This window comes from Fibroporia radiculosa (genome assembly GCF_000313525.1).
Source record: "Fibroporia radiculosa TFFH 294 genomic supercontigs, scaffold3938, whole genome shotgun sequence".
Lineage (NCBI taxonomy): Eukaryota > Fungi > Basidiomycota > Agaricomycetes > Polyporales > Fibroporiaceae > Fibroporia > Fibroporia radiculosa.
In genome coordinates this window covers 1-25578 of record NW_012133396.1, presented here as the reverse complement: position 1 = coordinate 25578, position 25578 = coordinate 1, and the positions used below count along the sequence as shown (strand labels likewise).

Sequence of the window (25578 nt, the reverse complement as noted above, 5' to 3'; positions counted from 1 at the left end):
TTTTTTTTTTTTTTTTTTCGAAAACCTCTGCTGTGGTGGATTTATAACAATCTTCAATTGATGTGCCGCGGCTTGGGAACATAGGGGATGGTGGATGGTGGCCCCTCGGCTGATGGTGGCTTGATACTTTAGATGGTGGGTCACGCTCATTGAGGATAGGAGTGACGAAAATAATGACGAAATTCTGTACAGCTATGTCTGCTCGTTGATACCATCAGAATGAATGATTTCATATGACTTGACATTGTCACAATCAGCTCCAGTCATATGGCCAAGAGCGCAACCATTGAGGAGGAAGACGACTCATGCGGGGTGACCCCCAGGCACGAGCCAGTGCCACCCATGCGTGCTCCATTGTATTTTTCTCAAGGGCGGCACATTGATTTTTAAGAGGTACTCGGCCCCGTGCGCACATGGTGCAGGGTGATCGATAGTCGTCGACATCGACTAGACTAAATCGGAAATGGTAGATCTACGCCCACTCCGGACCACGTGGTAGCGTCACGTTGCGCCCGTGGGCCGTCGCCAAAGTCGCCGTCACCGCAGCTGCCTTTGTGCACAGTAAATTTGGCTCTCGCGTTTAAATTGCGGTGACAAGTCCAGGCTTAAATGATCATAATGCAGCATGCAATGGATCGTGTATCCGCAGCCTCTGGGCGCAGCTTTGAATCCCCACTATGGCTGGCTCTGCCACGTTAGGGTTCTGTCAAACAGGTAAGCGGACTTCTCAGCTCCGTCAATCTCCTCACGTTCCTGGTCTGCCCAGGTCTTGCGTAGGTGGATTGCAGAGCCACTGCACTAGTGCTGTACAAGTGGCGAAGGCGGTTAGCCCAGAAACCGATTTTTATCTTCTCCATCACCGCTCAGTCGTCGGTCTCGCTGGTGATCATTTCGTTGATGCGTCCTGGCGGTGAGGGTTGACTGCGACTGCGGAGAACGTGCTGGGTGCACATAAATATCCGTGAACGCGCCGCTATCGTCCCCTCTCGCCTCCTCATTTCCCCTCACCTTGTTTTGTCTTACACTCTTTCACGGCTTTACTTCCCGAACCGCAGGCTTGTACGAGCACGAATACCTACGTCGACGTCTGCTCCAAAGTCCCATGGCTGCAATACTAATCTACAAATACTTCTTCAAGAAAGACAAGGATGCCGTAGCCCCCACGGGCTCCACCCCATCGACTTCCGACAACCAGGCTCAGACATCCAATCGCCGATGGATGATACTCCTCAGTATTTCTCTTCTGATCCCTGTTCTCTTCGAAACCCTGGACTACACAGGTTCGTTATATTTGTATCCTTCGATACGCTCAGCCCTTCTGACATGCTTCCAGTTGTCGCCACCGCTCAGACTCACATAGCCGTCCGTGTTGGCTTATTTCAGTCATCCGTGCTTTTACTAATGCCCCGCTATCATTAGTCCTCCTTTAATCAGCTCAATCTGCAGAGGTGTGTTTGCCAGCCTTATATTTTTCAATCAAGTTTGATCAGTAAATTCTAGCTGGATTGGGACGGCATATCTACTAACGTCCACGGTGTTCCTGCCTCTCTTTGCATCTGTTGCGGACATTTGGGGCCGGCACTCGGCTCTTCAGCTGTCGCTGTTTTTCTTTATGATTGGGAGTGCGATTAGCACCGGCAGCAACAACATGGTCACCATGCTCGTCGGTCGTGGTGTCGCCGGAGTTGGCGCTGCAGGCTTGCAAGCGGTAAGCTCACCCCTGCCCTGTCATCCGCCTCGCTGACCGTGGCAACGGCACAGGTGGTCAGAATTATCATGGCTGATTCCCGTTCCTTGGACGCCAACAACTGGCAGCAGTCGATGCTGTTCCTATTATTCGCAATTGGATACTGTATTGGTCCCTTCATCGGGGGAGAACTATTGACCATCTCGTACCGGTGGATTTTCGCCATCAAGTGAGCTCGATACCTCGTGATTTACTGCTGTTGTTCTCACAATATTATTAGCCTACCCGCGTGCGTAGTCGGGATGGTATTTGCTTTCTTCATTCTCCGCAGACGCGCGAAGGGGCCGCAGAGACGGAGCGGGCTCCCCGCCTCGATGGACGAGACGTTCGTCCAGCAGCTCCTCCGCGTCGACTGGATTGGCGCGTTCCTGTTCATGGCAGGCGGTATCCTCATCATGTTGGCATTGAACTGGGGCTCTACCTACGGCTGGGACTCCGCGCGCGTGGTTGTGTGCTTCGTTATCGGCGGCCTCATCTACGTCGCATTCGTGCTGGTCGAGTGGTTCCTTGAACGGCGAGCGATGTCAGCAGCCTCCTCGCAGACGACCACTCTGCTTCCTGAGCCGATGCTCCCGCTAGTGGTTTTCCGCTCACTTGATATCTGCCTCATACAAGCGTCTACGTTTGTTTCGGGCATGGTTATGATTGTCATCTTTTACTTCGTCGCTACGTTTATGACCATTGTCGCTGGTCGCTCTGCCTCGAGCGCGGGCTCGCAGCTGGTCTATTTCGCGCCCGGCATGGTGAGTGAATGTGCGTAATCTCGATGGTCAAATTCTGACGACGGCGGCTGTAGGGTGCTGGCTCCATTACGCAGATCTACTGGATAAAGCGCTTCAGGCAGGTAAGAGCGTCCATCTCTATGATGTTAGCGAATTGCTGGATTAATTATGCTCTGGGTAGCCCAAGGCTCCGATTGTTCTTGGGGGAGTGGTCATGACCGTGGCGTTGGGTCTGCTTTCGATGGCCCTCGAGCAAAATAAAGAGGGCCTGGTTGATGGGTGCGTTTCTCTCTTACAACTACTGAATTAGACTCATCTCCCGAGTAGGTTCATGGCAATGACGGGCGTCGGGGTCGGGCTGTCGATCGGCGCCCTGGCTGTGCACGCACGTTTCTCGCAGCCTGCAGACAAAGTCGCCATCGTCTCCGCTCTATCTCTCTTCGTACGTCCTTCTCCTCTATCGCCGCTCGCGCGCTCATCTCCTCCTTCAGTTCCGTGCGCTTGGCGGCACGATTGGGCTAGCCCAGTGCGGTGCGGTCCTCAACGCAAAAGTAAAATTGTACCTCGAGGACCTTATTACGTCCGGCACGATATCAGGCGCAGCCGCAGGGCAGCTGTCTCAGGCTTCGGCGTCACTTAGCTCCATCCAGAGCATCAACGCACTGCCATCCGAGCTGCAGTCGTACGTGAAGGACGCCTTCCGGGACGGAACGCGCTGGGCCTTCATCTCGCTCGTCCCATGGGCCGCGCTCGCCGCCATTGGGACGCTGTTCCTCAGCAAAATTCGAGATACAGATCGCGAGCCGGAGGTGCAGGAGGAGATATACATGGAAGTGAAGCAGGACTCTGCCGAAACCCGTGTTCTGCATTCTCAGCGAGCGTTTGTTTTAGGAAACCCTGCAGAAGAAGAAGTCACAGGAAGAGGAGGCCTGATGCTGGAGGAGTCCGGGTGGGAGTATCGCCCGCCTGTGCCGACTTGACGATGACTATGTATATTTATACCCACGGTTGATACTACTTCTAGTAATATTTATGCTGTTTGTTCTCATATTGTTTGAAGGCGTTAGGAGGTTCAAAACATCGCGGGCAATATCCAAAGTTCGAGTGGCGAACATGCGTTGAACACAGCTCGCAGGAGACAGCAGGTTTTCATTGCGTTCGGAGCTTAAACATTAAGAGTGCTCAACTGCCAGACATGGGTGATTCGCAGCTCCTGATTGGCTGAACACATTAACACGTTCGAGCTCTGAACATGATCAGGGAATGCTGCCTTCAGCGACCGACGTTTTCCCAATGTTCGGCGCTCGATCCTTGGGCGTGTCTCGCAGTGAAGTCAATTGACTGGGGATGGCGGCAAATACCGGGGACAAAAGGCAATGTTCAGAGAGGGAACATAGGTCGAACACGTACCGGTAGGGATCACGAATTCCCAGTGATGATACAGAGAACATTCAATTCAAATTTTAAATATTCATTTGATGTACAGAAATACTTGCAGAACATTGAAATAATATTTGAAAATTACAATACGCTGAAAGAACATTTCAAGTCTTACCTGCATGTTCTGTAAACAGGCACTATGGGAATTCGTGATCCCTGTTGGAGCATGTTCGACGACCCATACTTTCCCTCCGAAAATCGGATTTTGCCCCCGGTGAAAGCCGCGGCGGTGCCGCCACGAGGAGCTAAGTACAAGCGGTCCCAAATCGGGAGCAGATCTGCGGTCTCACCACGGACCACGACTGCGGGCCCCGGCGACACACAGGGATTGTCGCGAGTCTGCACTGCTTGACTTGTAGCGGACAAGATCAATTTTGGCATAGTTCGGATAGAATGTAAAATCAGCCTGTGCCCCCCTGCCCCCGCACTGCATCACCACATGTATCTCCAGTCGAGGCGGCTGGGTCTCCCGACTGGCAGCAGGTATGATATGGCGCAGCAGCCTTCGAATATACTAACGGCTCTGTGCAGTGCGGTCCTGTCAATCAAGTAAGCAGATTGTCAAACTCGCCGCTCATCTTTCTGATCCTCCCAGGTCATTTCGCATGCGTGAACTGCGCCGGAGTCATACTCTAGGCCAAATGACCTTCATCTCAGAGTTGTCTTTAGCGCCGCCGGGAAACAAGGCGGATCCGAGTCGTACAGAAAATGGAAATTGGACCCTTGGAATAGTACTGGTTCTCGCTGCCCATTTTCTGCTAATACCACCGTGTCCGACGAAGGGGTGGAGTATCCACGACTGCGGTAGGCGTGTTACGTTTGTATAAATTTCCAAGGAACGCCCTTCCATCCTCACTTTTTCTCCGTTCCGTATTCCCCTCGTCCTGCTCTTCTTTCACTCCGTTCGAGGAATTTTTGTGGATACTTTATCTGTCCGTCGTTTACTCGTGTTCCCGCCTTCTTTCGCAGTATAGAAAGCGTACGAGTACGAAGGCCTACGTCGACTTTTCTCAAGAAGCTTCATGGCTACGATACTTGTTTACAAGTATTTCTCCAAGAAGGACACGGATGTCTCTCCCACGGAATCAGCAGAGGGTCAGCCTGAGGCCCAAGCATCTGGCGACTCTAGCCGCTCCGACAGTCGTAGATGGATGCTACGCCTCAGTATCGCGCTGTTTATTCCGGTTTTTTTCGAGACTCTTGACTATACAGGTTCGTAATCATCTTGATTTTCGTGCAATGGATCTGTCTGAATTTCCTTCAGTCGTCGCCACTGCCCAGACTCACATAGCCGTCAGTTTCAATTGATCTCGACTGTTTACTTTTTATTGACCTCTATCTACCATTAGTCTGCTTTTGATCAACTCAGTCTGCAGAGGTGCGTCTGGCTTTCATGTTTTCCGCAACATTTTCTCATCAATAAGTTCAGTTGGATCGGCACGGCGTACCTGCTAACGTCTACGGTGTTCCTGCCCCTCTTCGCGTCTATCGTAGAAATTTGGGGCCGACATACGACCCTTCATCTATCCCTGCTCATCTTCATGATAGGAAGCGCAATTAGCACCGGTAGCAACAACATGATCACGATGCTTGTTGGTCGGGGCGTCGCTGGAGTTGGCGCTGCAGGCTTACAATCAGTAAGCTACCAATCTATCCATAACCTCACGCATCTCGTTAACTAGGACCACTTCACAGGTTGTCAAAATCCTCATGTCCGATTCTAGTTCTCTGGATGCGAACAACCTGCAGCGGTCGTTGGTGTTCCTGCTGTTTGCAGTGGGATATTGCGTTGGTCCATTCATCGGAGGCGTACTATTGAACATATCATATCGGTGGATTTTTGCCATAAAGTGAGTTGGGCATCCCATAATTCGTAATCTGTTCCTGACAGTATCTCTAGCCTACCTGCTTGCGTGGTCGGGATGGCAATTGCCTTCATCGTCCTTCGCAACCGCACGAAGGGGCCCCAGGGCCGGCGTGGGCTTCCTGTTCCTGCTGATGAGACCTTTATCCAAAAACTCCTCCAGGTTGATTGGATTGGCGCAATATTATTCCTGACGGGCGGCATCCTGGTTATTCTAGCTCTGAACTGGGGCACTATTTACGGCTGGAGCTCCGCCCGTGTGGTTGTCTGCTTTGTTGTCGGCGGCCTACTCTACGTCGCATTCGTGTTTTTCGAGTGGTTCCTTGAGCGTCATGTGGCGCTAGCGTTCTCCTCGCAAACGCCTACTCTCCTCCCCGACCCGATGCTCCCGCTGGAAGTGTTCCGCTCCCTCGATATCTGCTTGATAGAAGCATCCGTGTTTGTTTCTGGCATGGTCATGATGGTCATTTTTTACTCCATCTCTACGTTCATGACAATTGTCGCTGGTGTCTCGGCTTCGAAGGCAGGGGCGCAGTTGATCTTTTTCGCGCCTGGTATGGTGAGTACATATGCGGCATCCTGCGGTGGTCCATTTCTTACAGTGGTGGCTGTAGGGCGCTGGCTCCATCACGCAGATTCTGTGGATAAAGCGCTTCAGGCAGGTGAGAGAATCCCCTCCCTCCTGCCTGTAATATCTCTTATTCTTTGAACAGCCCAAGGTTCCGATTGTTCTTGGGGGAGCAATCATAGCCGTTGCGCTGGGCCTACTTTCGATGGCCCTCGAGCAGAGCAACGAAAGCATGATCGATGGGTGCGTTCGCACCTCGCACCTGCGGGACTGGACTAATCTGGCGAGCAGGTTCATGGTTTTGACAGGTGTCGGTGTAGGGTTATCGGCCGGCTCTCTGGCCGTCCACGCGCGATTCACACTGCCAGATGACAAGGTCGCCGTCGTCTCCACACTATCTCTCTTCGTGCGTCCGTCTCCTCTATCTACTCTCACACGCTCACCTCGCTACTCAGTTCCGCGCGTTCGGCGGCACTATCGGGCTTGCCCAGTGTGGTGCGGTTCTCAACGCAAAAGTGAAATCCTACCTTGGAGACCTTATCGCGTCCGGCACGATATCGGGCACATACGCAGGTCAGCTGGCTCAGCCCGCGACCTCGCTCACTTCGCTCCAGAGCATCGATGGACTGCCCATCGAGCTGCAATTGTACGTAAGAGAAGCCTTCCGGGTTGGCACGCGCTGGGCCTTCATCTCGCTCGTACCATGGGCTGCGCTCGCCTGTATTGGAACGCTGTTCCTCAGCAAAATCCGGGACACGGACCGCGAACCGGAGGCTCCGGAGGTCATAGTCGTGGAGGTGAAGCGAGCTTCTTCCTCATACTCTGTCTCACATTCTGAACGAGCGTTCCCTTTAGGAGTCCCAACAGAAAGAGTCGCCGCAGAAGGAGGAAATCTAATGCACCAAGATTCCCGAGTGGGAATATTGCGCCTGTGGGCAACAATTGTACTGACCTGCTTCCGTTTACTGTTGACATGCCATTCAGTGACATTCGCACTAGCACACATTCGTTCCCTTTCTTGTCATTCTACTTCAATTTCATTGGATCTGTGATTTGATGTTGGTAATTGGCGTGAGCATGCTTAATTCTATCACGACCTATTGGCCGATACACGCTCTACCAACACCCCATCACATGCCTACTAGTACATGACACCAGTCTCACATTATTCATGAAAGCGCTGTTATGACAACTTTTACGGCCTTCCTAAGCTACAGTCAGTACTAAAGATACACCTAGGCCTGTCGCAAGCCGAGCAACACTCGATGCAACGCTCGACGCCAACAGGACAGTCAACGAGAACGGCAGGCTGCGGGTGTCCACGGCGCCTGCCTTCACCGCCCAATCCAAATACCACGGAATTGAAATGTACAACCACGTAAACACCCAGATGTATCCTATGAGGCGCCCCAGTCGCTCTGGTAATGTTAAGCCAACACGTTTGGCAGCGTAGATGGCAGCATCCTCCAGGGATATTGCTATCGCCTGCGCGACGAAGAAAGGGAACGAAGCCAGCGGCCGGCCAACCATGAAGTCTCCGCCGCAGTGCATGAGGCCCGACACCGCGAATCCTACATAAAGCTGGGTATAGGATGATCCCCACGAACCCGCTCTGATGCTCATGAGATGGCAGAACATCTTCCCGATCGATGTTGCGTACTGAAAAACAACAAAGACGGAACGATCCGTCAGCGCTGCAAGCACGGCGTCACGCGTGGACAAGTATTACCCGGCGAACCAGCTGGTGATATTTCCGCCTATAGGGTGCGTCAGCTGCATTCTGGGGCATAGAAGCGAGGAGCGGGACACTCAACCCCCAGAATCGTCGAATTGTGAATGACTCGGACCATGCGCCATACACGTCTGGCCAGTCGCGCGGCGGCGACCAGCCGAGCGCGACGAAAAGGGCAGCAAGAAGGCTGTATTCGAGTGCCAAGAAGGCGAACATTGAGCTGGATATCGCCAGGATATTCAGACACCGTCGGATGTGCCCTTGCGAGGACACGGAGAATAGATCTGCGCTAGGAGATGAGGAGAGAAGGGAGCCTTGATAGGCCTTTGCGAAGTCGGCGAGCAGATACCAGCGCAATGCTCGTGTTAACTGCTCGCGTACAAACTTCCAGCGAGGCTGGCTAGTGCGAGGAGGCACATTGGCAATCTATCATAATATCGGTCATGAAGGGACAGTTGTGATGAGCTCGTTGTACAAACCTCGTAATTCCAACCGACGCCACGAGGACTGTAGAAAACACACAGAGCCCAGTACATCCGGCGTAAAAAGGGTAGCTTTCCCGGGGAGACGTAGTCCCGCTCATGGCGGAACTCATTCAGAGGGTCCGTCAACCAGAGAAGGTGAAAGGCAGTGAAAAACTGCTTCATGAGCATGCACCCGATGGGGAAGTCGCGCGAGGGGCTACCGGCGGTCGATTTAAGAGCTAGCGCAAGGGCATAAGTATACACGAGAAATGCAACAGATCGAGCTGGCCACCGGGGCCGGAGAGCGATGAGGGTGGTGAGGAATACATTCTGTAACAAGAGACAAGGCAAGACGGGGAGTGCAGGGCGTGAATGGGCGGTCATGTCAGTGAGGCGCATCGAGTGCGGCGAGAGATGGGCCTCCTTCAAGGCCTTAAGATTGGACCAGGCTGCCTCGATCACACACGCCTCCGTTTTTGAGACCTTAAATTCTGATCCAAAGATCACACCACGTCGGCTGTATCAACGGACGCTCCAGCTGCAGCGTGCACTCCACTCACGCGACATATCATATAGTACGAACGCACTTGTTTATGGAATGCGAAGTCGCGAGCGCTGACGGAAGCTCAAACCCAGCTGTCAGCATTGCAAGTCAGTAACATGGAATGCGCCGCATAAGGACACAGCAGATTTTACCAGTATGTCCTCGTGTCCTGGCAATGCGCACTCAGAAGAGGGAGAGTCATCATATGCGCGCTTGGGGACCACTACTTGGCAACCGCTACTTCCTTTCCTCCTCCAAGGGCGCTTCAACTCCCACTCATGTAATGACTGCTGTTCGCTGCAGGTTAGTCGTTATCTCTGTTGCAAATTGTTTCGACGCACTAAACCCACGCTCAAGTACTGACATGCGCCTGTGAGACTGTTTGTACCGTATTCGGTTTACAGTCAGGTATCATATGTAGTGAAGTTACTTGCGCTTGTAACTCCATATGAGGTTCAAGCTGTTCAGCCACTATACTCTGGCAGGAGAAGTGAGGATGATCTACGCATCAGGTTGAACCATACCTCGACTTGCGATTTGACAGTAGATATCCACGTCTGCTTTGCTAATCAAAGGTGTTCAATCAGATGTTGTCCACATTTAAACCTGCGCTGCTTATGCTTATAGTCTATCAGTATAGAGTCATGCACTAGAAGACATGGAGGCAAATGAAGTGGATCTGGCAACGTGAAATAATTCTCCGAGAAGGGATGATTATGATAAGTTGATCGCGAGCTTACAGCTTCAGGTCCCATACTAGTACATTACTACTACAAGTTTATGCACAAGCAACTCACCTACTAGCTTGTATTACTGGCTGTCATTCCCTGTTTCTTGACCACACCATAAGTGACATGCTCGATGACCGTCACAGGCACGTATCCAAAGTGAGTTCCCCTGTTGGAAGTTCCGCTTTCTTCACAGGATCTCTTTGCACAAGCCCAGGCCACGCAGGGTTCAGACAATCAGGGTCCAGACCTGACACAAATGAATGGGGCGCTTGATCTATCGGACACGCCTTGATGTCGTGTGTGGAAGAAGCGATGCACATTGCACATTACCCTGACATTACCCAGACAGTTTCTGACGCGTTGAGGTACGACAGTCGGTATATATTGACGTCGACGTCGCGAGGGGCAATAGGGCGTGCAGAACAAGGTCATCAAAGCGCTGTAAGGTTTTCGTTGAGACCAAATGGCTATGTTCTTGTTATGGCTACTGGAGGGGTTGATGTTTGATCGTTTTACCCACATTGAAACCGATGGTTCCACGGCTGTACACTTCTACACAGGATCCGCAACAATCACTAAAGCGTCCTGAGTTTAGACAGCGAACAAGACTATGTGCACTCACAGCGAGGTAGCTAATTGAGAGCCACCGAGCGTTTGCATTCAACGACTCGTAAGCACTTCGTCTCCACAATATGAGCCGACTATTTCCAGCGCTCCGAGGGTCATGTTCGTCGTCTTTTCGACCCGTTATTCTGCCTCGAGCATTCGACCGCAAGCGTCCCCCAGGCCTCTTTTGCCTGAATTCGGAGATGAAGCCAATCCAACCCACTTACCCGTGGTTGATAAACACGAGCCTCGAGCCTCCGCGATTCTTCCTGTTCTGCCGACAATTGAAAGATGAATGTACTCGCTGCAGTATCTCGAAGCATGGCTTGACATCTTGACCTCAACTGGACGCAATTCATCAGGTTCTGCGCCAGAATTGGGCTCCGGAGTGGGAACGGCGGTGCATATCGGCGTGTAGCGTGGAGAACATGAGGCACGGGCGCTCGCGATCTGACTCGTCCTCTTCAATCTTTCATGTTGGTGCCCGCAGCACCCTCGCCGTTTCCTCACAGACCTGGTGTCTCGATGACTTCGTTCCATCCCCATTTTGCTGAGGGCGCAGCACCTTTCAGCGATTCCCCCATCTTCGAGCCCGACGAGAAGTGGAAGGCCGGCGTACGGAAGCAGATAGAAGACGAACTTCGGCCCATCGTCGAGCAGGTGCGCAATGAGCATAACAGGAGCCAGATATCACGGCAACAGTTCGACGAAAAGATGGGGCAAATGCGGGCTCTCGCGCAGCACCAATTTTCCGAGGCGTTGATGCGCGAGAGGCAGGAGCGTCTGTGGGCATCGGGCCAGCAGCCCAGCCAGCCATGGTTAGATGTACTGGTACGCGAACAAACGGCTGCTTATGCGAACGCCCAAGCGAGCGGTGGACGACAACAAGCTGCTTCTCAGACGACATTCACTCATGGCGACGAGAATGTGGCGGGGTCATCGAAGGTGAGTTGCTGATATATGAACGTATTCTAAGATGTTCATTTGATCTTAGACTACGAACGCTGTGCATGAGGACGTGCATATCCCTCCAAATTGGTATCAATATGGCGAGGGGCGTGGTGAGGCGCCGAGGGCTAGTGGAGCGGTCGATGGGACATGGTCCCAGCAGGGCACGGAGGCGCCGTATGATGGTGAATTTTGCGTCGCTTCTGACTCGCACATGAGTCTGAACGTAGATCAGCAGGTGTGCCTAGATGGCAGACTGCAGAAGCGCAGGCAAAGGCGCACACGCGGTCTGCGCCAGAGATATGGCGGCCCTCTGGTGCCCCAGCGGATCATGACCCGAGGCTCTCGAGGCCGCTCTCGCGCGCGATTCCTGCGATAAAACCTCCAGGAACGCCACTGATGCGGGAACACGTCAGGCTGCAAAGCATGCCTAGCGATCACAACATTCCTTTTGCAAGGCCGGTCAGCAGAGGCTTCCACGATGACTCCTACTCGAGGGACGGCGACGGGGAGAATGCGCTCATGCACGAAATCAGCATCGCAATGGCCAAAGTCGGGGGGAGACCAGAAGAGCCGCCGAAGATGCCACAGGTCCGACATCAAGTTCCTACCCATTTCACCCAAGCACACCATCTCGCCGCTCGTGCACAGTCCGTGACTCCCAAGCCAGCGGGTGTGCCCGTGGCCACACACCGTGTGGCACCGACGCCACTGCGTGCAGTGGAGAACATGCACTACGAACAGCCCCCCATAGCGCATCGAGCAACGCCCATGGAAACACAGTTCTCCGCTGCGATGCATAGCGCCCTGCGGGCGTCCACCACGACGCCACACCCAGGGCCGCGTCTCGCCCCCTCAAACTCCACGATGCAGGTGGTCGACCCTCGAACATTTACGATCGATGATGATGCCCGCAGTGTCAACTCAGTGTTCCGCCCGCCTCCGCCCCCGTCGCAGGCGCTATGGTCCGGCCCCAGCGCGCGTGCGGAGGCGGGCAGTGCGGCGGAGAAGCGCCCGACACCGACGTTGGAGGAGCTGGTGCTCATTGCGTCGGATGAGGGCGACAGCGACTGGGAGGCGTCCGCGTTCGAGACGGAGGACGTGGAGCGGATGATGAAGGAGGAGATCGGACGCTTCGAGGTGGCACATGCGCCGGCGCAGGTGCAGGTGCACTTCGAGGAGCCGGTCCGCCCGAAGGAGAAAGAGGATGAAACTAAGAAATGGCCGCCTCGACCAACGATTGTGGAAGAGGTGGTGGAAGAGGTGGAGAATGTGAAATGGCCTCCTAAGCCTAGCGTTGTGGAAGAGGTGGTGGAAGATGAGGAAACTCCGAAGAAGCCTGCAAAGGGCGGGAAGGGCAAGCGGAAAGACGATGCGAAGAAGAAAGAGCAGGAGACGAAGCAAAAGGCCCAGGAGGCTAAGCGCAAGGAGCAGGAGGCCAAGCAGAAAGAGGAGGCCAGACGTAAGGAGCAAGAGGAGGCCAGACGCAAGGAGCAAGAGGCGAGGCAGATGGAGCAGGAGGCTCGACGCCTTGAAGAGGAGAAGAGGAGAGAAGAGGAGCAGCGCAAGGCAGAAGAGGCCCGCCGTCGTGAGGCGGAGGTGAGGCAGATGATGGAGGAGGCGAAGAAACGTGAGCAGCTGAGGAAACGCGAGGAAGAACTGCGCGAAGCCGATCGACTAGACCGGGAGCGACTCGAAGCGTTCCGCAGAGAACAGGAGGAGGCCAGGCGCCGACTCGACCATCGTCAGCGGAAAGAGAGTGTGGGCGTTGTGCCGGAGGCAGCAAAGAAACAGGACGAGCAGGGTCATGCCAAAAGGGCCGCGGAGATGGCTAAGAGGGAAGAGGACATGAAGTGGAAGGAGGAAGAGATGAGGCGCAGGGAGGAGGAGCTCAAGCGCAAGGAGCTGGAGCTGGCAAAGAGGGAAAGGCAGGATGAAGTGAAGCGGAAGGAAGAGGAGAAGCGAAAGAAGCCTGGTGCTATACCTAAGAAGAAAGAGGATGAGCTGCGCGATAAAGAGAAGGAGCTGCGCAAGCAAGCGGAGGAGCTTCATAAGAAAGAAGAAGAGCTTCGAAGACGCGAGGAGGCTTTGAACCGTCGTGCTGAGGAAGTTCTAACTTTTATGAAAACCGCCCACGATGAATTTCGACGAGACTGGCACCGCATGGGCGGCATATTGTCCTCATCTGCGATTTGAAGGTGAGTCTCTCGTTCATGTTCAAATGTTTGTGGATAGTGAACAATGCGTGTCAGTTTATGTTCTCCCTTTGATATCCTTGAATTCTCGCCGTCGATATCCCCATCATAGAGTACGGTGGCACTGAGTGGCCACCGGAGGTTTCGTATTTATTCGGTCTCTTCCATAGACACTTACTCTCAGTAATGCCTCATTGGTAATCTCTCTTTTCCTCTTTTCCACTCCTACGACTCTTCACGACTCTTTACGACTGATCTGTCGCTGCTCTTGCTGATCTGCTGTTCTGGTTTCTGTTCTGGTTTCTTGCTGTCGTGGTTGCCTAACGTACTGATTTGTTGTCGTCACGAGTTTTGCTCCTGCGAGAATTCCGTCCTGTATCGATGATTTCCTCTCTTCTTAAGTTACGTTCCGTACGCCAGTGGTCGGATCGGATATTCTTATTTTATGATATGCAGACTGAGTCTGTATACGCTGTGTATATGATACTTGTAACAATGGTCAGTTACCCCCCGTATCATACTCGTTCACTACCAATGCAATCTTGTCTTTCCCCGCGCGAGCCACGACTGCTGATGCGATGGCGACGTCTCGTAACCCGACGAGTTGAATACGATTATGTACCTGAATCTCCGTGAGTACTTATTGTTTCTGGACGTGCGTACTGACCGGATCGGTGGCTGCCGCCGATAGCCCCAGGATTGGCGAGCGGCTCAACTGAACTGAATGATGAATCAGTGCATCTTCCCACCGTATTAGCACTGAGCCGTAACACAACTTGTTGACTTGCTCTTCGTTGTGGTCCTACTGGTGAGTATTTTCATTATACCATCTCCGCATTGACTTATGAAGGGGGCCGCAGGGATAGCTAGATCATGATACCTCTTGTTGAAGTGCTGGTGGGCTTCCTTCAGGATTCACACTTGGGGCCTCCGGTACCCGCATGGCCAATAGTCTATTATATGGCAAACTTCAACTCATGGACGCCGAGTCACATCTGTCCTGTGCATGGCCATTTCCCGGTGATGCACAGGGACTTTATTTTTGTCGATTGTATATTACGATTCGACTATTGTCTGGTCGACTTAACAGACTTTCCCAGCTGCCATCTCTCCAAACCGTGCATGCAGTCACGCAGCAGTCGACCCCGTCCCGTCTGGGTAAAGCTAGTAATATCCGCAAGCACCCTGCACTGCATACCGAGGGTTGATGTTGATGGGTCTTCAGCATTTACGCCGTACGCCATACTGCGCATGCAGGCTAGGCTATGGGGCGCCTCGAAATCGACTGCGGCCGGACCGTCCTGTATTTGATATTGATCTATCTCATGACGAACCTCGTTGTCACAGAACTAGGGCCACCGACCTGATAGGAATGCAGCGGCTCCGCTCTCATCTCGGAGACATTCCGTACCAGGAAACCATGCCGCTGTCTTCCAAAGTGTCTAGCGTCGAGAGATTGAGTGTCGGTGCATGCTCATCTATCTCATGGACGGAATTATGACCGGAACCCCATGTTTGGACAGGATATGGCTGGGCCAGGGGAAAGCAGACCATGAAATTTCGTCACTTAGAATGCTTTCACCATTCGCATGGGATCTCCCAGGCCGTTGCAGCCGGCAGGACTAGACAGGCAGAGCGTGCGACGATGACCGCTCCTCCCCGATGATCTCCAGCGTTCCCGGGTAAGTATGTAATGACGTTTTTTCGATGACGCCGTAGGTATACATGGCAAGGTCCCTTCGGGCATCTCCAGTCTTGCAGCATATAAGCCGTACTGCAACCCCCACAAGCCGTAAGTTTCATACTTACCTCCTTCAGCAATTCGACTTTCGCCTCTTCGTTTATAGCCCACTCACAATGTTCAGCAAGATCATCTTTACCCTCTTCACTGCCGCCGTCGCAACCGTGCTGGTCCGCGGGGAGTCTCATACTATCACTTTCATCAACAAGTGAGTGCCATAGAGCCTGTTATGCGCTGGTTTATTGACCACGACACACTGCAGGTGTGGCTATGGAACTGTTTGTATTCAGCGCTCCATCGGAGTGCCGACTCTACCTTACATCCAGTTCACAGCCTTACTTGTGGGGACCTGGCGGCGCTCTCCTCTCCACCGGCGATGCTTACACCAGCAATGGGCCCGCTGATGATTTAATTGCGTGAGAAAAACACAGCTATTGAGTGTTTTTGCGACGATTCTCATTTCCTTCTGAACTTCTTCAGCTACCTGCAAATTGGTACGCAAACATTTTCAAACAATCCAGTGTCTCTGTACAGCTCGTTCGATGCAGGTGTCTGTGGCGACAATGGTGAAAATTGCACCTTGATCGGGGCAACGCTCAGTAACGACGATGGAAGTAGCGGCTATATCTCGCTCATTCCCCCGTATTTCTTTCCTCCTCATTAGAGGTAGCTTAACTCATTATATTCTAGGCACGCGTTCTCCGTAGCGAGTGGGTGGGGGTAAGTGGCCATGCCCTCTCTTGACTTGAGTGTTACACCGAGATGTGCGACTTCTAGTTTCTACAATGGTTGCGACGGGATCGGCGCGGACTGTCAGTGACGCTTTCCTATTTAGTTGTTGCCGATATCTCAAAATTTTCCTAATGTAGGCACCTATAGCGAGTGCCCTGAGGCCGTACATAACGCATCCCAGGCCCTTCCCCAAGTGCTCTGTGCAGCCGCCGACGTGAGTGCCTCCATCTGACAACAGAGTTGAATTGCGCGGAGCTGATTACTCAGCTCGATCTGGTTATCTTATTCTGCGACTGAATGGATTCGAGTTGAAGGGGTGCCAGTGTTACATGAAAGGAGCGGTGCTTCGGTATCGTGTGTATTTTGCACATAGTTCAAGCTCAGCAAGGCGTAGTTGTGATCGTGATCATCTTGTACAAATGAGATATAAATCCAGATATACTCGAGTATACGTGTGTTGATCCGACTCCTGGCGTTACACCGTTCCTTCAGAGATCATAGCATCCCGGCAGTTCATGCACACGCCACGTCGTACCGGGAGGTAAAGGCCCCTTGGATCAATGGGACTCTTCTGGCTGGTCAGCACGTAGTACGGACAAACGTCCGATTTTATTCAGGGTCGATGATTACCTGCTTACTGCGATGATGTATACGCTGCGTATATGACACCTGTGACAATGGTCAATCACCTCCCGTATCGTACTCGCTCGCGATCAATCCAATCCTGTCCTTCTCCGCACGCGCCACGACTGCCGATGCGATGGCCACGTCTTGTAACCCGACGCCGACGGACTTGAATATGGTTATGTCGCCCGAGTCTCTCACCTGCTGTATCAGAGCATCTCTTGGGAGCCACGGTGCGTCATCCGCTAAACTGCCCTCAAACTGAACTAGCTCGCCCAGCTCGATCAGGTCTGACGGCCCCAGGCCGGCAGAGATGAGTTCTCCTGCCTCCGTCTAGTGTATACAGTCGACACGAGGGATTAGACTGTGAGCACACCCACGCAGGAAGCTCCCAAGGCTGGGTTTGGACATGACTAACCATGCATGCATCTCGAGAATCAACAACAATCTTGCCCGCCCTCCTGACGAGTTCACTATCAATCTCGTGCCTGTGTCGTGGACGTGAGCTTGCGGCGGGGCAGATACAGGCCCGCTGCTGTCGCAACGGACGTCCACTCACATGTTCGGCGTGTAGGAGCCAATGAGGCATAGGTGAGTGCCGGGTCGAACGTACGCAGAGGGGAAAAGTGACCGAGTAGACGACGTCGCGGTGACTATGATATCTGCCTGTTCGATCGCCGACTGCAGATGCGCCTCGGTGTCCTCTGGCTGTCCGAGAAGCGTGCCGGTATCGAAGCACACAAGAGGGTATTCCTTCTCGAGAGCGGAAACCAAGTTCAGTAGCCTAGAGTTGCGGGCGCGGTTGAGGATAGTGCACGAGATGATGGTGCGGAAGTAGCGAAGGAACAGCGAAACGTGTGCGGAGACCTGGGCGCCCGCGCCGATCGCCAGGAGCGTCCGAGGCGGCGTGGAAGGCGGGACAAGTAGCCGGGTGGCAAGCAACGATCCTGTGCGCAACATGTGAATAACATATCGTGCGACGGGATGTCATATGCGTACCAGCTGCGTTTCTCAGTGCCGTGAGATGCCGCGCGTTCACCAGGGCTTTCACAGCGCCCGTCCGCTCATCTAGAACAAGCGTGCTCGCGGGCAGCCCGTTCTCCCGCACGTCCTGCGGCGCCGAAAGCGTAGGAACAGAAACAACCTTGATCGCGGTACCCATCAGGGAAATCCGCGACGGCATGAAGAGGGCCGTGTGATTGCTGGTGGAAATGGAGATGCGGGAGGGCTGCTGGATTTCTGCCGACGATCCGGACGGGGATTGAGACAAAGAGTAGAAGACGCGGGACATGAGACTGGTGAGTTCGTCGGGCCCGAAGCTGCGAGAAATCGTCGAGACGTTGGTGGCGGAGAGGATGATAACTGACATGACGGTCGATTACGAAGCTCCGTTCATATGGCCTGTTGAGAAAAAGAGCACAGCGTGTCATATAATTCAAAATAACAATAACTTTACATCAACTTACTGGGCTCCTTTCAGAGCATGAAGAGGCACTGCTCCTATTCAAGATTAAAGTAATAGTTGGCGTCACATACTAATTGGCATGATACAGAATAAACGACTGGAGGCTCACCGCGATCTCCGGAAGAAACTCGTGCACGATTCCTCAATCTTGGTTTTAATGCGTGCGCGTACGACGTACGTACTGGATCAATAATCAATATTCGTCTGTCCGAGTCACCACCGTGTTCAACCGACTTGTGTTATTAGCATCGGGCGCCCCTTCGAACGGCTTTCCGAGATGTGCCGGAGACCGTGAGAGTCTCGCCGTGGGCAAATGCCGAAGTTCGGGCAGTCGAACATTCACCGGAGACTGGTCGCGAGAGACTGCGTTTTCCTCTACTTAATGTTCGATCTGCAAAACACACGGCCGGATTTTATACGCAAGGGACACTGCAAATGGCCAATCGGAGGCTGCCGAGCTGCTATGTTTGTTTCCCGGACGTGATATTCACTATCCGGGCTCTGAAAATTGAGAAAATGCGATCTCTCCCAGTGCATGTGAGTCCCCGTCCGGACATCCTGCTTTGCCGCCCACGGTGTCTAGCCGTTACTGTAAGCAGCCACAAACAGAGACCAGTGGTGGGAGATCTCGAGTCGAGTTGCAATCGGCAGTCCAGTTTAAAGTTAAACGTTGAGCCTCCATCTGGCGCAGAACTACAGCTCCGAGTCAATGCTCCTGCAGACGTTCTCTTCAGAGACCAGGGTATGATGCCGACATGAACCTCCGAGATGCTTCCTGGCATCTCTTGGGAGTCTCCCTGATTCCTGTCTGCGCAGCAAAAACAAAAATGGACCGACCATCCCGTTGCAACGGCTGCCACGAGCTCGATGCAGGTACGTTGGGCACACTGGCATCGTACGTCTTTCCTTGCCCTATCACACAGGCGTACCAAGACCCTTCGCACGTTTCGGTGCGAAATGCGGCGCCTTATCGTCAGGGGTGTCCAGGTAATAATCCGTACAGCACCTAGGCCTGTCGTGCATGGCCTGGCCTTTGCAGACAGCGCACTCATCCCACGAAAGCAGGTATGCTTACTTGTAGAATTCATGTCAAGGACGTCTGAAAGACACATGGGAGCGAGTCGCGGGTGGTGTTCTCGTTACTCCAACACTCTGGTATGTTTTTTGTTTTTGTTTTTTTTTTCGAATTGGAAATAAGGAAATCGACCCTGAAGACGAATCCGCGAAGTCACAAGTCGACTGATGCTGATGTGCTGCAGCCAGCAGCGGAAATTATTGATGGCCCGACCCGGAAGAAGCATGAACATGTGCCTGTCTGCAACTACGCATTATGACCGACGTACCCTTTAAAACGGAGTGGAATTGGCCAAGGCCAATGTGCCTGCCGTCATGGACACCAGCTCGCGCGCTGTACTCCCGGTTCTGCCCTGTCTGCTGCTGCAAAGTGTCTACCTCGCTACCCTCATCGCCCTACAGCTGCGCTGGTCCGCCCGCCTGGCCGCGTTCCTGGTGTACACATGTCTTCTCGTGCTGGCCCTGCTGGCCACGGTGGCCAACCCGCGACGGAATTACCTGATGGGCTGCGTGCTCATGCAGCATTATTTCACCGCATTCCACCTTTTGTGGCTGGCGGGGCCGCTGAGAGAGCTCCGCCACGAGCGGGACTCTGTGCCGGCGGACAAGCTCCCCTTTTGGCGTCGCGTCGGATGGGTGTTGTGTGTCTTTTACAGCGTGCGCGGGATCGGGTGGAACTACCAGGTCTGCTTCCCGGCCCCGGTTCGTACGGGTTGCATGCTCACGTCGCCCGTGTCAGATCGCCAACACCCCTCCACGCTCGAGCGCTCCCCGCTGGAAGTTTGTGCGCCGGCAGCTGGCGAATGCGTGCTTGTGGTATCTTCTGAGCGACTTTGCAAAGGCGTGGCAGGTGTCGGACTATCTGTTCCCCTCCCAGCAGGATGTTGGCGCTCTGAGACCGGGCGGTTATGTCCAGCGTTGGCTCTCCATCGTCGCGGTGTCTAGCTCGAGCGTTGGGCTGCTCGGGATGGCTTACTCTGTGGCCGCTGGGGTGGCCGTCGGGCTTGGCTGGTCGCTGCCCGGCGAATGGCCGGATGTGTATGGTGCGTGGGCGGATACGTACACCGTCCGGCGGTTCTGGGGGTGAGCGCACGCACTCGAATTTCCCGGATGTTCCGATATTGACAGCTGTGATCGCCCATCGCAGGCGGAAACACCATCAGATAGTGCGCCGGGTATGCCGAGCGTGACGCCTGGGCAGTGACACACGCTGACAAGCTGCGATTTGTCATTTAGTTTGCCGCCTCGATTGGGAAGGCGTCCTGTCGTCTTGTCAGCCTTCCGCCGGGCTCGTGGGCGTCGTCGAACACGCAGCTGTACGTTGGCTTTGCGGTGTCGGGCCTGATGCACTGCGGGGGGGACTTTATGGTGAACCGCTCAGACTTTGGGGCGTCGTTTCCCTTCTTTATCGCTCAGGCGGTGGCCATCTCACTGGAAGACGCCGTCATCGATCTCTTTACAAAGGCGGACGTACGACTCCCGGGGCGAGTAGAGCGCTGCTTGGGGTATGCATGGGTTTTTGTGTGGCTCAGCTTTTCGATGCCGTGGTACGTGGGCTGGGCGGTGAAAGCCGGGGCCATTGACGTGAAGAAGCTGCCATTCTCCCCCGTCACCATCCTGGTAGACTCTGCAGGGATCGACCTCGTTCAAACTGTGAAATATATGACTGGATCTCGAGGGTATTAGACATGGGGTGTAGAACACAAGTTGTACTTTGGTTATTCTGAATACACGTACGAGACCGAAAGGCGCTCATTTGGGAGCACGACAAACAATGTCAGGGTATACATTCGATCGGGTCAGATGCTTTGCAATCGAGATGAGAAATGGAACCACAGAAACAAGGCCCGAACGTGGGGACCTGTCAATTACGCTCAACTGGAGTCCCGTCGCTTCTTCGTCCTGCGCTCTCCCAGGTCAGCGCAGCGTTCATCCGCCCCGTCCTCCCGCGCGCGCTTGCGGCCAGAGACACTCGAGCGACTCGGGCGCGCGCGCAGTGTACGCACATCGGCGGGCCGTCGACGAGACCCGGGCGGGGGCGTGGCGGGACCTGGGCTCGAGGGAGGCGATGTCATGCTCCTGTCCAATTCAGGCGGGGAAGCATCAGCGGCCAGGGCCGACAGGCCATCTTGCTCGACGGCACACACTGCCTCGTCAACAGCAGGGAGAGGTGCCGACGATGGTGGCGGAGTGACAACAATTCGGGGGAGCGGCGACGTGCTCGCCGACGACTCGGCCACGGACTGAGTATCGGGCGCGGCACTGTCTGCAAGTAGGGACGAATGCCGCGCGCCGTCGCCTGTCGCAATCCCCGGATCGCTCTCCTCTTCCGATTCGTACTCGAACACGCTCGCGTCAGAGTCGGCGCCGTCGTCCATCATGCTCTCGGTCCGCTTTGGCCGGTCGTCTCGGACCACGCCGCCTTCCCAGTCGGGATCCCGCCGCCACTCAGCTGTCGGGATGCGATGGAGCACTGGCTCGCCAACAGGCGCACTCAGCCCCACAATACCTTCGTCTTCCATCAAGTAGTTCATCACCGCACGTCGGCCGTTGGCGGTCGACGTCATCAGCCGGTGCACAAACTCCCGCATGTGGCTCAAGTCCGCGTTTGCATCGAATCCGAGTGTGTCTGGCTGCTCCGGAAGAGTACGTTCGGCTGGTCGGGCTGCGATACAGCTCATCAATATGGCTCTGCGCCGGAACAAGAAGTCATGCTTACAAGGGCCAGCCACTGGGACAGAGTAAAGGCCGTCATCATCCTGAGCCGAGGCGAACATCTCAAACAGCGCCGACCCGGAGAGAGGCGAGCCGGGATACGGGGGAGGCGAGTGGCTAGGGCGCTCCGGGTATGGGTCCCCATGCAGACCAGACCCGTCTGTGGAGAACAGTTGTAGACACACCAGCATGGGAGCAGAAGCGAGACGTACCCATCGATGGACGGATGCCCCATGACGGATCCCAGCGCATCCAGATGTCCGGGTGGGAGTTGCCATAGACCGAGGGCAGCCGTGTGATGGGGCGAGACGAGGGGCCTGCCAGCGAGAGTTTTCAGACGCATGCGCACGCCGGTGAACGGCACACATACCTGGGGAAGGCGACGTCTGCATGCCGCGCGAGATCGGATTGAACCGGCGCGCCCTGCGCGCCGCGGTGCGTCTGGCCAAAGTCGATTGTTCCGCAGTGTCCGTGTTCGTGGCGCATGCGCCGGCAGTGCTACCCACCTCTGTGTCGCGGGGGGGTTCGCTCGAGGGACCGGCGACCGCGTTCCGGGGCTCGGATGAAGAGCCTACGAGTGGAGATGAGTAAATACGAGTAACAGCAAGCCATGAGACTAACCCGAAGGCTCAGGCTCCGTTGGGTTTGTGTGCTCCGGGGATGATTCCGTGGCGTCCGGCGCAGACAAGAGTAGGGACGTGATGGCCATGCGCTCGTCCGTCGCGTCCACAGAGGTGGCGGCGGCGGCGATGGCGGATGCAGGGCCGCTTGCGGCGTCCCCCTGCACGCTGCCTGGCGCGTCCGACGAGCGCGCGCGCCTGATCCTGTTGAGGATCCTGGTTGCCAGTGAAGGCACGCCGTCGGATCCTTGAGATGCACTGCGCCGGTGCAGTGATCTGCGTAGCGGGCGGTACATAGACCGCTGTACTCCACCTAGGCAAGCCAGATCAGTCTGGCACGCGCCACAAAGATGCTTCGAGAAACGCACGCGGCGGCAGCGGAGAATTCTCGTTGTGAGAGTTGTCACGGGAGGAAGACGGGGAAGGCATCTTGTGAATAGCTGTAGCTGGAAAGAAGTCGGTGGCGAGGTGTTTGAATGCGGAGATGAGTAGCGAGGCAAAGGCAGAGCGGCGTGCCTTTTAACATCGTCGAGAAAGCAGTGCTTGGGCCTAGCGTTAGACACTGCGAGGTCGAGTTAGACAGCCTGGACGGCCATAGCTGTACTTGCATTCATGTGAAATCCGTGGGAAGGGCTGTTCAGATATTCCAGCGAAAGAAACGTGATGTGCGGCCGGAAACGGGTCAAGTGGCAACGGGAGCACGTACAACAAAGTCGGCAAAATATGGCAAAAATACGGCACGGCCTCTCAGGAATTGGGAGAAAGGCCCTGGCATTTCTTGGACAATCCAACCCGGTCTAGTTTTCCGTTATGATGGGCCCGAGAGGAGGGACGACTGCTTACCCGAGAAAATGCTTGATTCACCACAATAAGACGTCACTATACCACCAATTATTCCTATGTTAGGGTAGATATCTCCCTCAGATAAGGAGCTTGTGAGTGTCATCGTGGCCGTTGTATTGTGCGACTCGTCGTCGACAATTGAACCCGGGCCTGAGACAGGACTACGGGCGTCTAAATTGGCTGTCAACACTGTCGGCTATTGCCATTCCTTGTCCCAGGCGTTCATTATTGGACTTTTTCTCCACTCGCACCCACGCAACATTCTACAAGATCTTCCTACAACACGAGTGCACCTATATGATTTAATGCTTCTGTCTCTAGCCCCTCAAGTCCTTAGTTTTCACGGCCCTTTTGCCAGCTGTCGCAATGGTCACGGTTTAAAGCGGGTCTGATGTATAGAAACAAGAACAAAACGCCCTTATTATCTCCGCAGCGCCCTATATCCCGGAGGGCCCCGGACACACAGTCCTTCTTATCAGTTGTAGGTGCGCAGGCCTGAGCATTCCGGACGCGTTCGGTCTTGCGGCCTGTCACGGTGAAGCCGCCACTGGGATTGTGCTAATTGCAGGCTGAATAATGGCTGCAATCTCGGACTGACAAACCAGCCTACGAAGTGGTGCCACAAAGCGATGCAGGTGTATAAGCTCGCAGGATCCTAGTTGATTTTGTGGTAGATGCCGCTTTGGCTCTGGTGTTCTGGAAACAGGATACAAGGCGGCCCGCGTACGGAGCCCTTGCGCTTGGGATTTCTGGCGAGGGCCCCTGCGCAAGCAGTGCTGGAGACCTGTGCCTGGGCTGCCTTCCTGTTGTGCAAGTGCTTCTTGACGGTGCGCTTCAGACCTGTGCGGATGCTGGCGCATCGCGCGGCGCGGAAGGCCCAAGCGTAAACTGACCCATACAACGTATCACGGTGTAGCAGTGCAGTCTAATACGCATACAAGCGTCTTCAACGCCGATTATGGTGTGGCGTTCTGATATGGACCAGCGATATATGGTGCATTATCTGTATGTGCGAGATCTAGCTACAATATCGCCACTCCCAGGTCCAAGCGCCACTGACGGCCATAGCACACACAAAAGCGCTATATAAACCCCCCTTCGATGTGTTCTCTGGCATCACAACCGCAAGCACTGAACCCACTCGAGCACATCCTCCCGCACTATCCCCTTGCATTACTCGACACTCACCGCTTTCTTATCATCTACGATGTCATCTGAGAAGCGAATCAAGAAGGCCGTTGCCGCTGAATCTACGGGTATGCAGATGCCCATTTGTCCCACTCAAAGCTGACCACCGTACTTTACCTCTAGATGGGAAAAAAAAACGGAATGCGGGCTCACCAGAGCTAGTTTATTCCTCCAGTTCAACTGCTTGCTTCGAGCAGAACCAGGCGCTCCGGGATTCTGACACTTCTCCAGACGCCCCAGGCAGAAATACATCCCCAAGTGCCAGCGGCAGTAAAGAGCCGGAGCCACAGAAAGAAAGGGAGCTCATGAAGTGGGTGGACGCTCTACGGTCTCCGCTCTCATACTCATTTACTCCCAATGTCTAGGATCCCAACCATCATGGTGTCGATACCGGATGACGCGGAGGTGTCGAAGTCTCCTACACCGGGCTCCCCGGCAACGCCCGGCAGGACCTATACGGTCTTCTCGCCAGACGAAGATGCTGAGTCTGGGGAGTCGGACGCTGGAGACTCGGATGCGAGCACGGCGACCGTCGCTCAACCTCCAACCACTCACAAGCCTCCGCGTCTCCACCTTCGGACGCGGTCAAGAACTGCCAGGCGCTCCCCTCCGTCTGTGCCCCGCCATACTAGCATCCGCATCCCCGCCACGCCGTCTCCGCGCATCCGTTTGCGCGCTCCCACCGCACAAGCGGGCCCCTCAACAGCTGCCGCGCCTGCAGACCCCGCCAGCCTGCCGCGACTCTCCGCATCGCAGGACCCATCTCGGAAACTCACCCGCCAAGGCGCGTACCTCAACGTGCTCGACGTCGACAGGCCGCCCCAGCCAGCCGAGGAGCTCACCCCCGACGAGGCGATGCGCCGGAAGCTGCTCATGGTGCACCAGCTGTGCCGCCCGGAGAACCCGTGGGGCGTCGCGCTGCGGCACACGGTCCCCACGCACATCGCGCCCGACCCCGGCCCGGACCCGTCGCCGTTCTTCGACCGCGACGGGAACTGCATCTCGTACGACGAGG

General features: G+C 54.7%; 8 protein-coding genes across 8 annotated transcripts; 5 read left to right on the top strand and 3 right to left on the bottom strand.

Moving 5' to 3' along the window:
* Positions 1-1102: 1102 nt before the first annotated feature.
* Positions 1103-3449, top strand: FIBRA_05173 (uncharacterized protein; the record flags this gene model as incomplete). Its single annotated transcript, XM_012326947.1, has 10 exons — positions 1103-1280; positions 1334-1362; positions 1420-1448; positions 1501-1708; positions 1762-1916; positions 1968-2490; positions 2544-2591; positions 2651-2748; positions 2797-2911; positions 2961-3449. The coding sequence occupies 10 exons, from the start codon at positions 1103-1105 to the stop codon at positions 3447-3449; spliced, it is 1872 nt and encodes a 623-aa protein (XP_012182337.1).
* Positions 3450-4931: 1482 nt separating this feature from the next.
* Positions 4932-7238, top strand: FIBRA_05172 (uncharacterized protein; the record flags this gene model as incomplete). Its single annotated transcript, XM_012326946.1, has 11 exons — positions 4932-5121; positions 5174-5202; positions 5259-5287; positions 5339-5546; positions 5605-5759; positions 5810-6332; positions 6388-6435; positions 6487-6584; positions 6633-6747; positions 6797-7138; positions 7197-7238. The coding sequence occupies 11 exons, from the start codon at positions 4932-4934 to the stop codon at positions 7236-7238; spliced, it is 1779 nt and encodes a 592-aa protein (XP_012182336.1).
* A 309-nt stretch (positions 7239-7547) lies between these two features.
* On the bottom strand, positions 7548-9183 carry FIBRA_05171 (uncharacterized protein; the record flags this gene model as incomplete). Its single annotated transcript, XM_012326945.1, has 4 exons — positions 7548-8000; positions 8071-8499; positions 8553-9054; positions 9125-9183. The coding sequence occupies 4 exons, from the start codon at positions 9181-9183 to the stop codon at positions 7548-7550; spliced, it is 1443 nt and encodes a 480-aa protein (XP_012182335.1).
* Positions 9184-10892: 1709 nt separating this feature from the next.
* FIBRA_05170 (uncharacterized protein) lies at positions 10893-13562 on the top strand (the record flags this gene model as incomplete). The annotated part of the gene is made up of 3 exons (XM_012326944.1): positions 10893-11363; positions 11413-11551; positions 11605-13562. The coding sequence occupies 3 exons, from the start codon at positions 10893-10895 to the stop codon at positions 13560-13562; spliced, it is 2568 nt and encodes an 855-aa protein (XP_012182334.1).
* Positions 13563-15418: 1856 nt separating this feature from the next.
* On the top strand, positions 15419-15966 carry FIBRA_05169 (uncharacterized protein; the record flags this gene model as incomplete). Its single annotated transcript, XM_012326943.1, has 4 exons — positions 15419-15510; positions 15565-15580; positions 15636-15718; positions 15783-15966. 4 exons carry the CDS (start codon positions 15419-15421, stop codon positions 15964-15966), a joined length of 375 nt encoding a protein of 124 aa, XP_012182333.1.
* A 749-nt stretch (positions 15967-16715) lies between these two features.
* Positions 16716-18027, bottom strand: FIBRA_05168 (uncharacterized protein; the record flags this gene model as incomplete). Its single annotated transcript, XM_012326942.1, has 4 exons — positions 16716-16991; positions 17077-17146; positions 17218-17605; positions 17658-18027. The coding sequence occupies 4 exons, from the start codon at positions 18025-18027 to the stop codon at positions 16716-16718; spliced, it is 1104 nt and encodes a 367-aa protein (XP_012182332.1).
* Positions 18028-19512: 1485 nt separating this feature from the next.
* Positions 19513-20883, top strand: FIBRA_05167 (uncharacterized protein; the record flags this gene model as incomplete). Its single annotated transcript, XM_012326941.1, has 4 exons — positions 19513-19881; positions 19937-20280; positions 20345-20372; positions 20434-20883. 4 exons carry the CDS (start codon positions 19513-19515, stop codon positions 20881-20883), a joined length of 1191 nt encoding a protein of 396 aa, XP_012182331.1.
* Positions 20884-21071: 188 nt separating this feature from the next.
* On the bottom strand, positions 21072-22961 carry FIBRA_05166 (uncharacterized protein; the record flags this gene model as incomplete). The annotated part of the gene is made up of 6 exons (XM_012326940.1): positions 21072-21862; positions 21917-22072; positions 22125-22229; positions 22283-22483; positions 22534-22845; positions 22901-22961. The coding sequence occupies 6 exons, from the start codon at positions 22959-22961 to the stop codon at positions 21072-21074; spliced, it is 1626 nt and encodes a 541-aa protein (XP_012182330.1).
* Positions 22962-25578: the final 2617 nt, after the last annotated feature.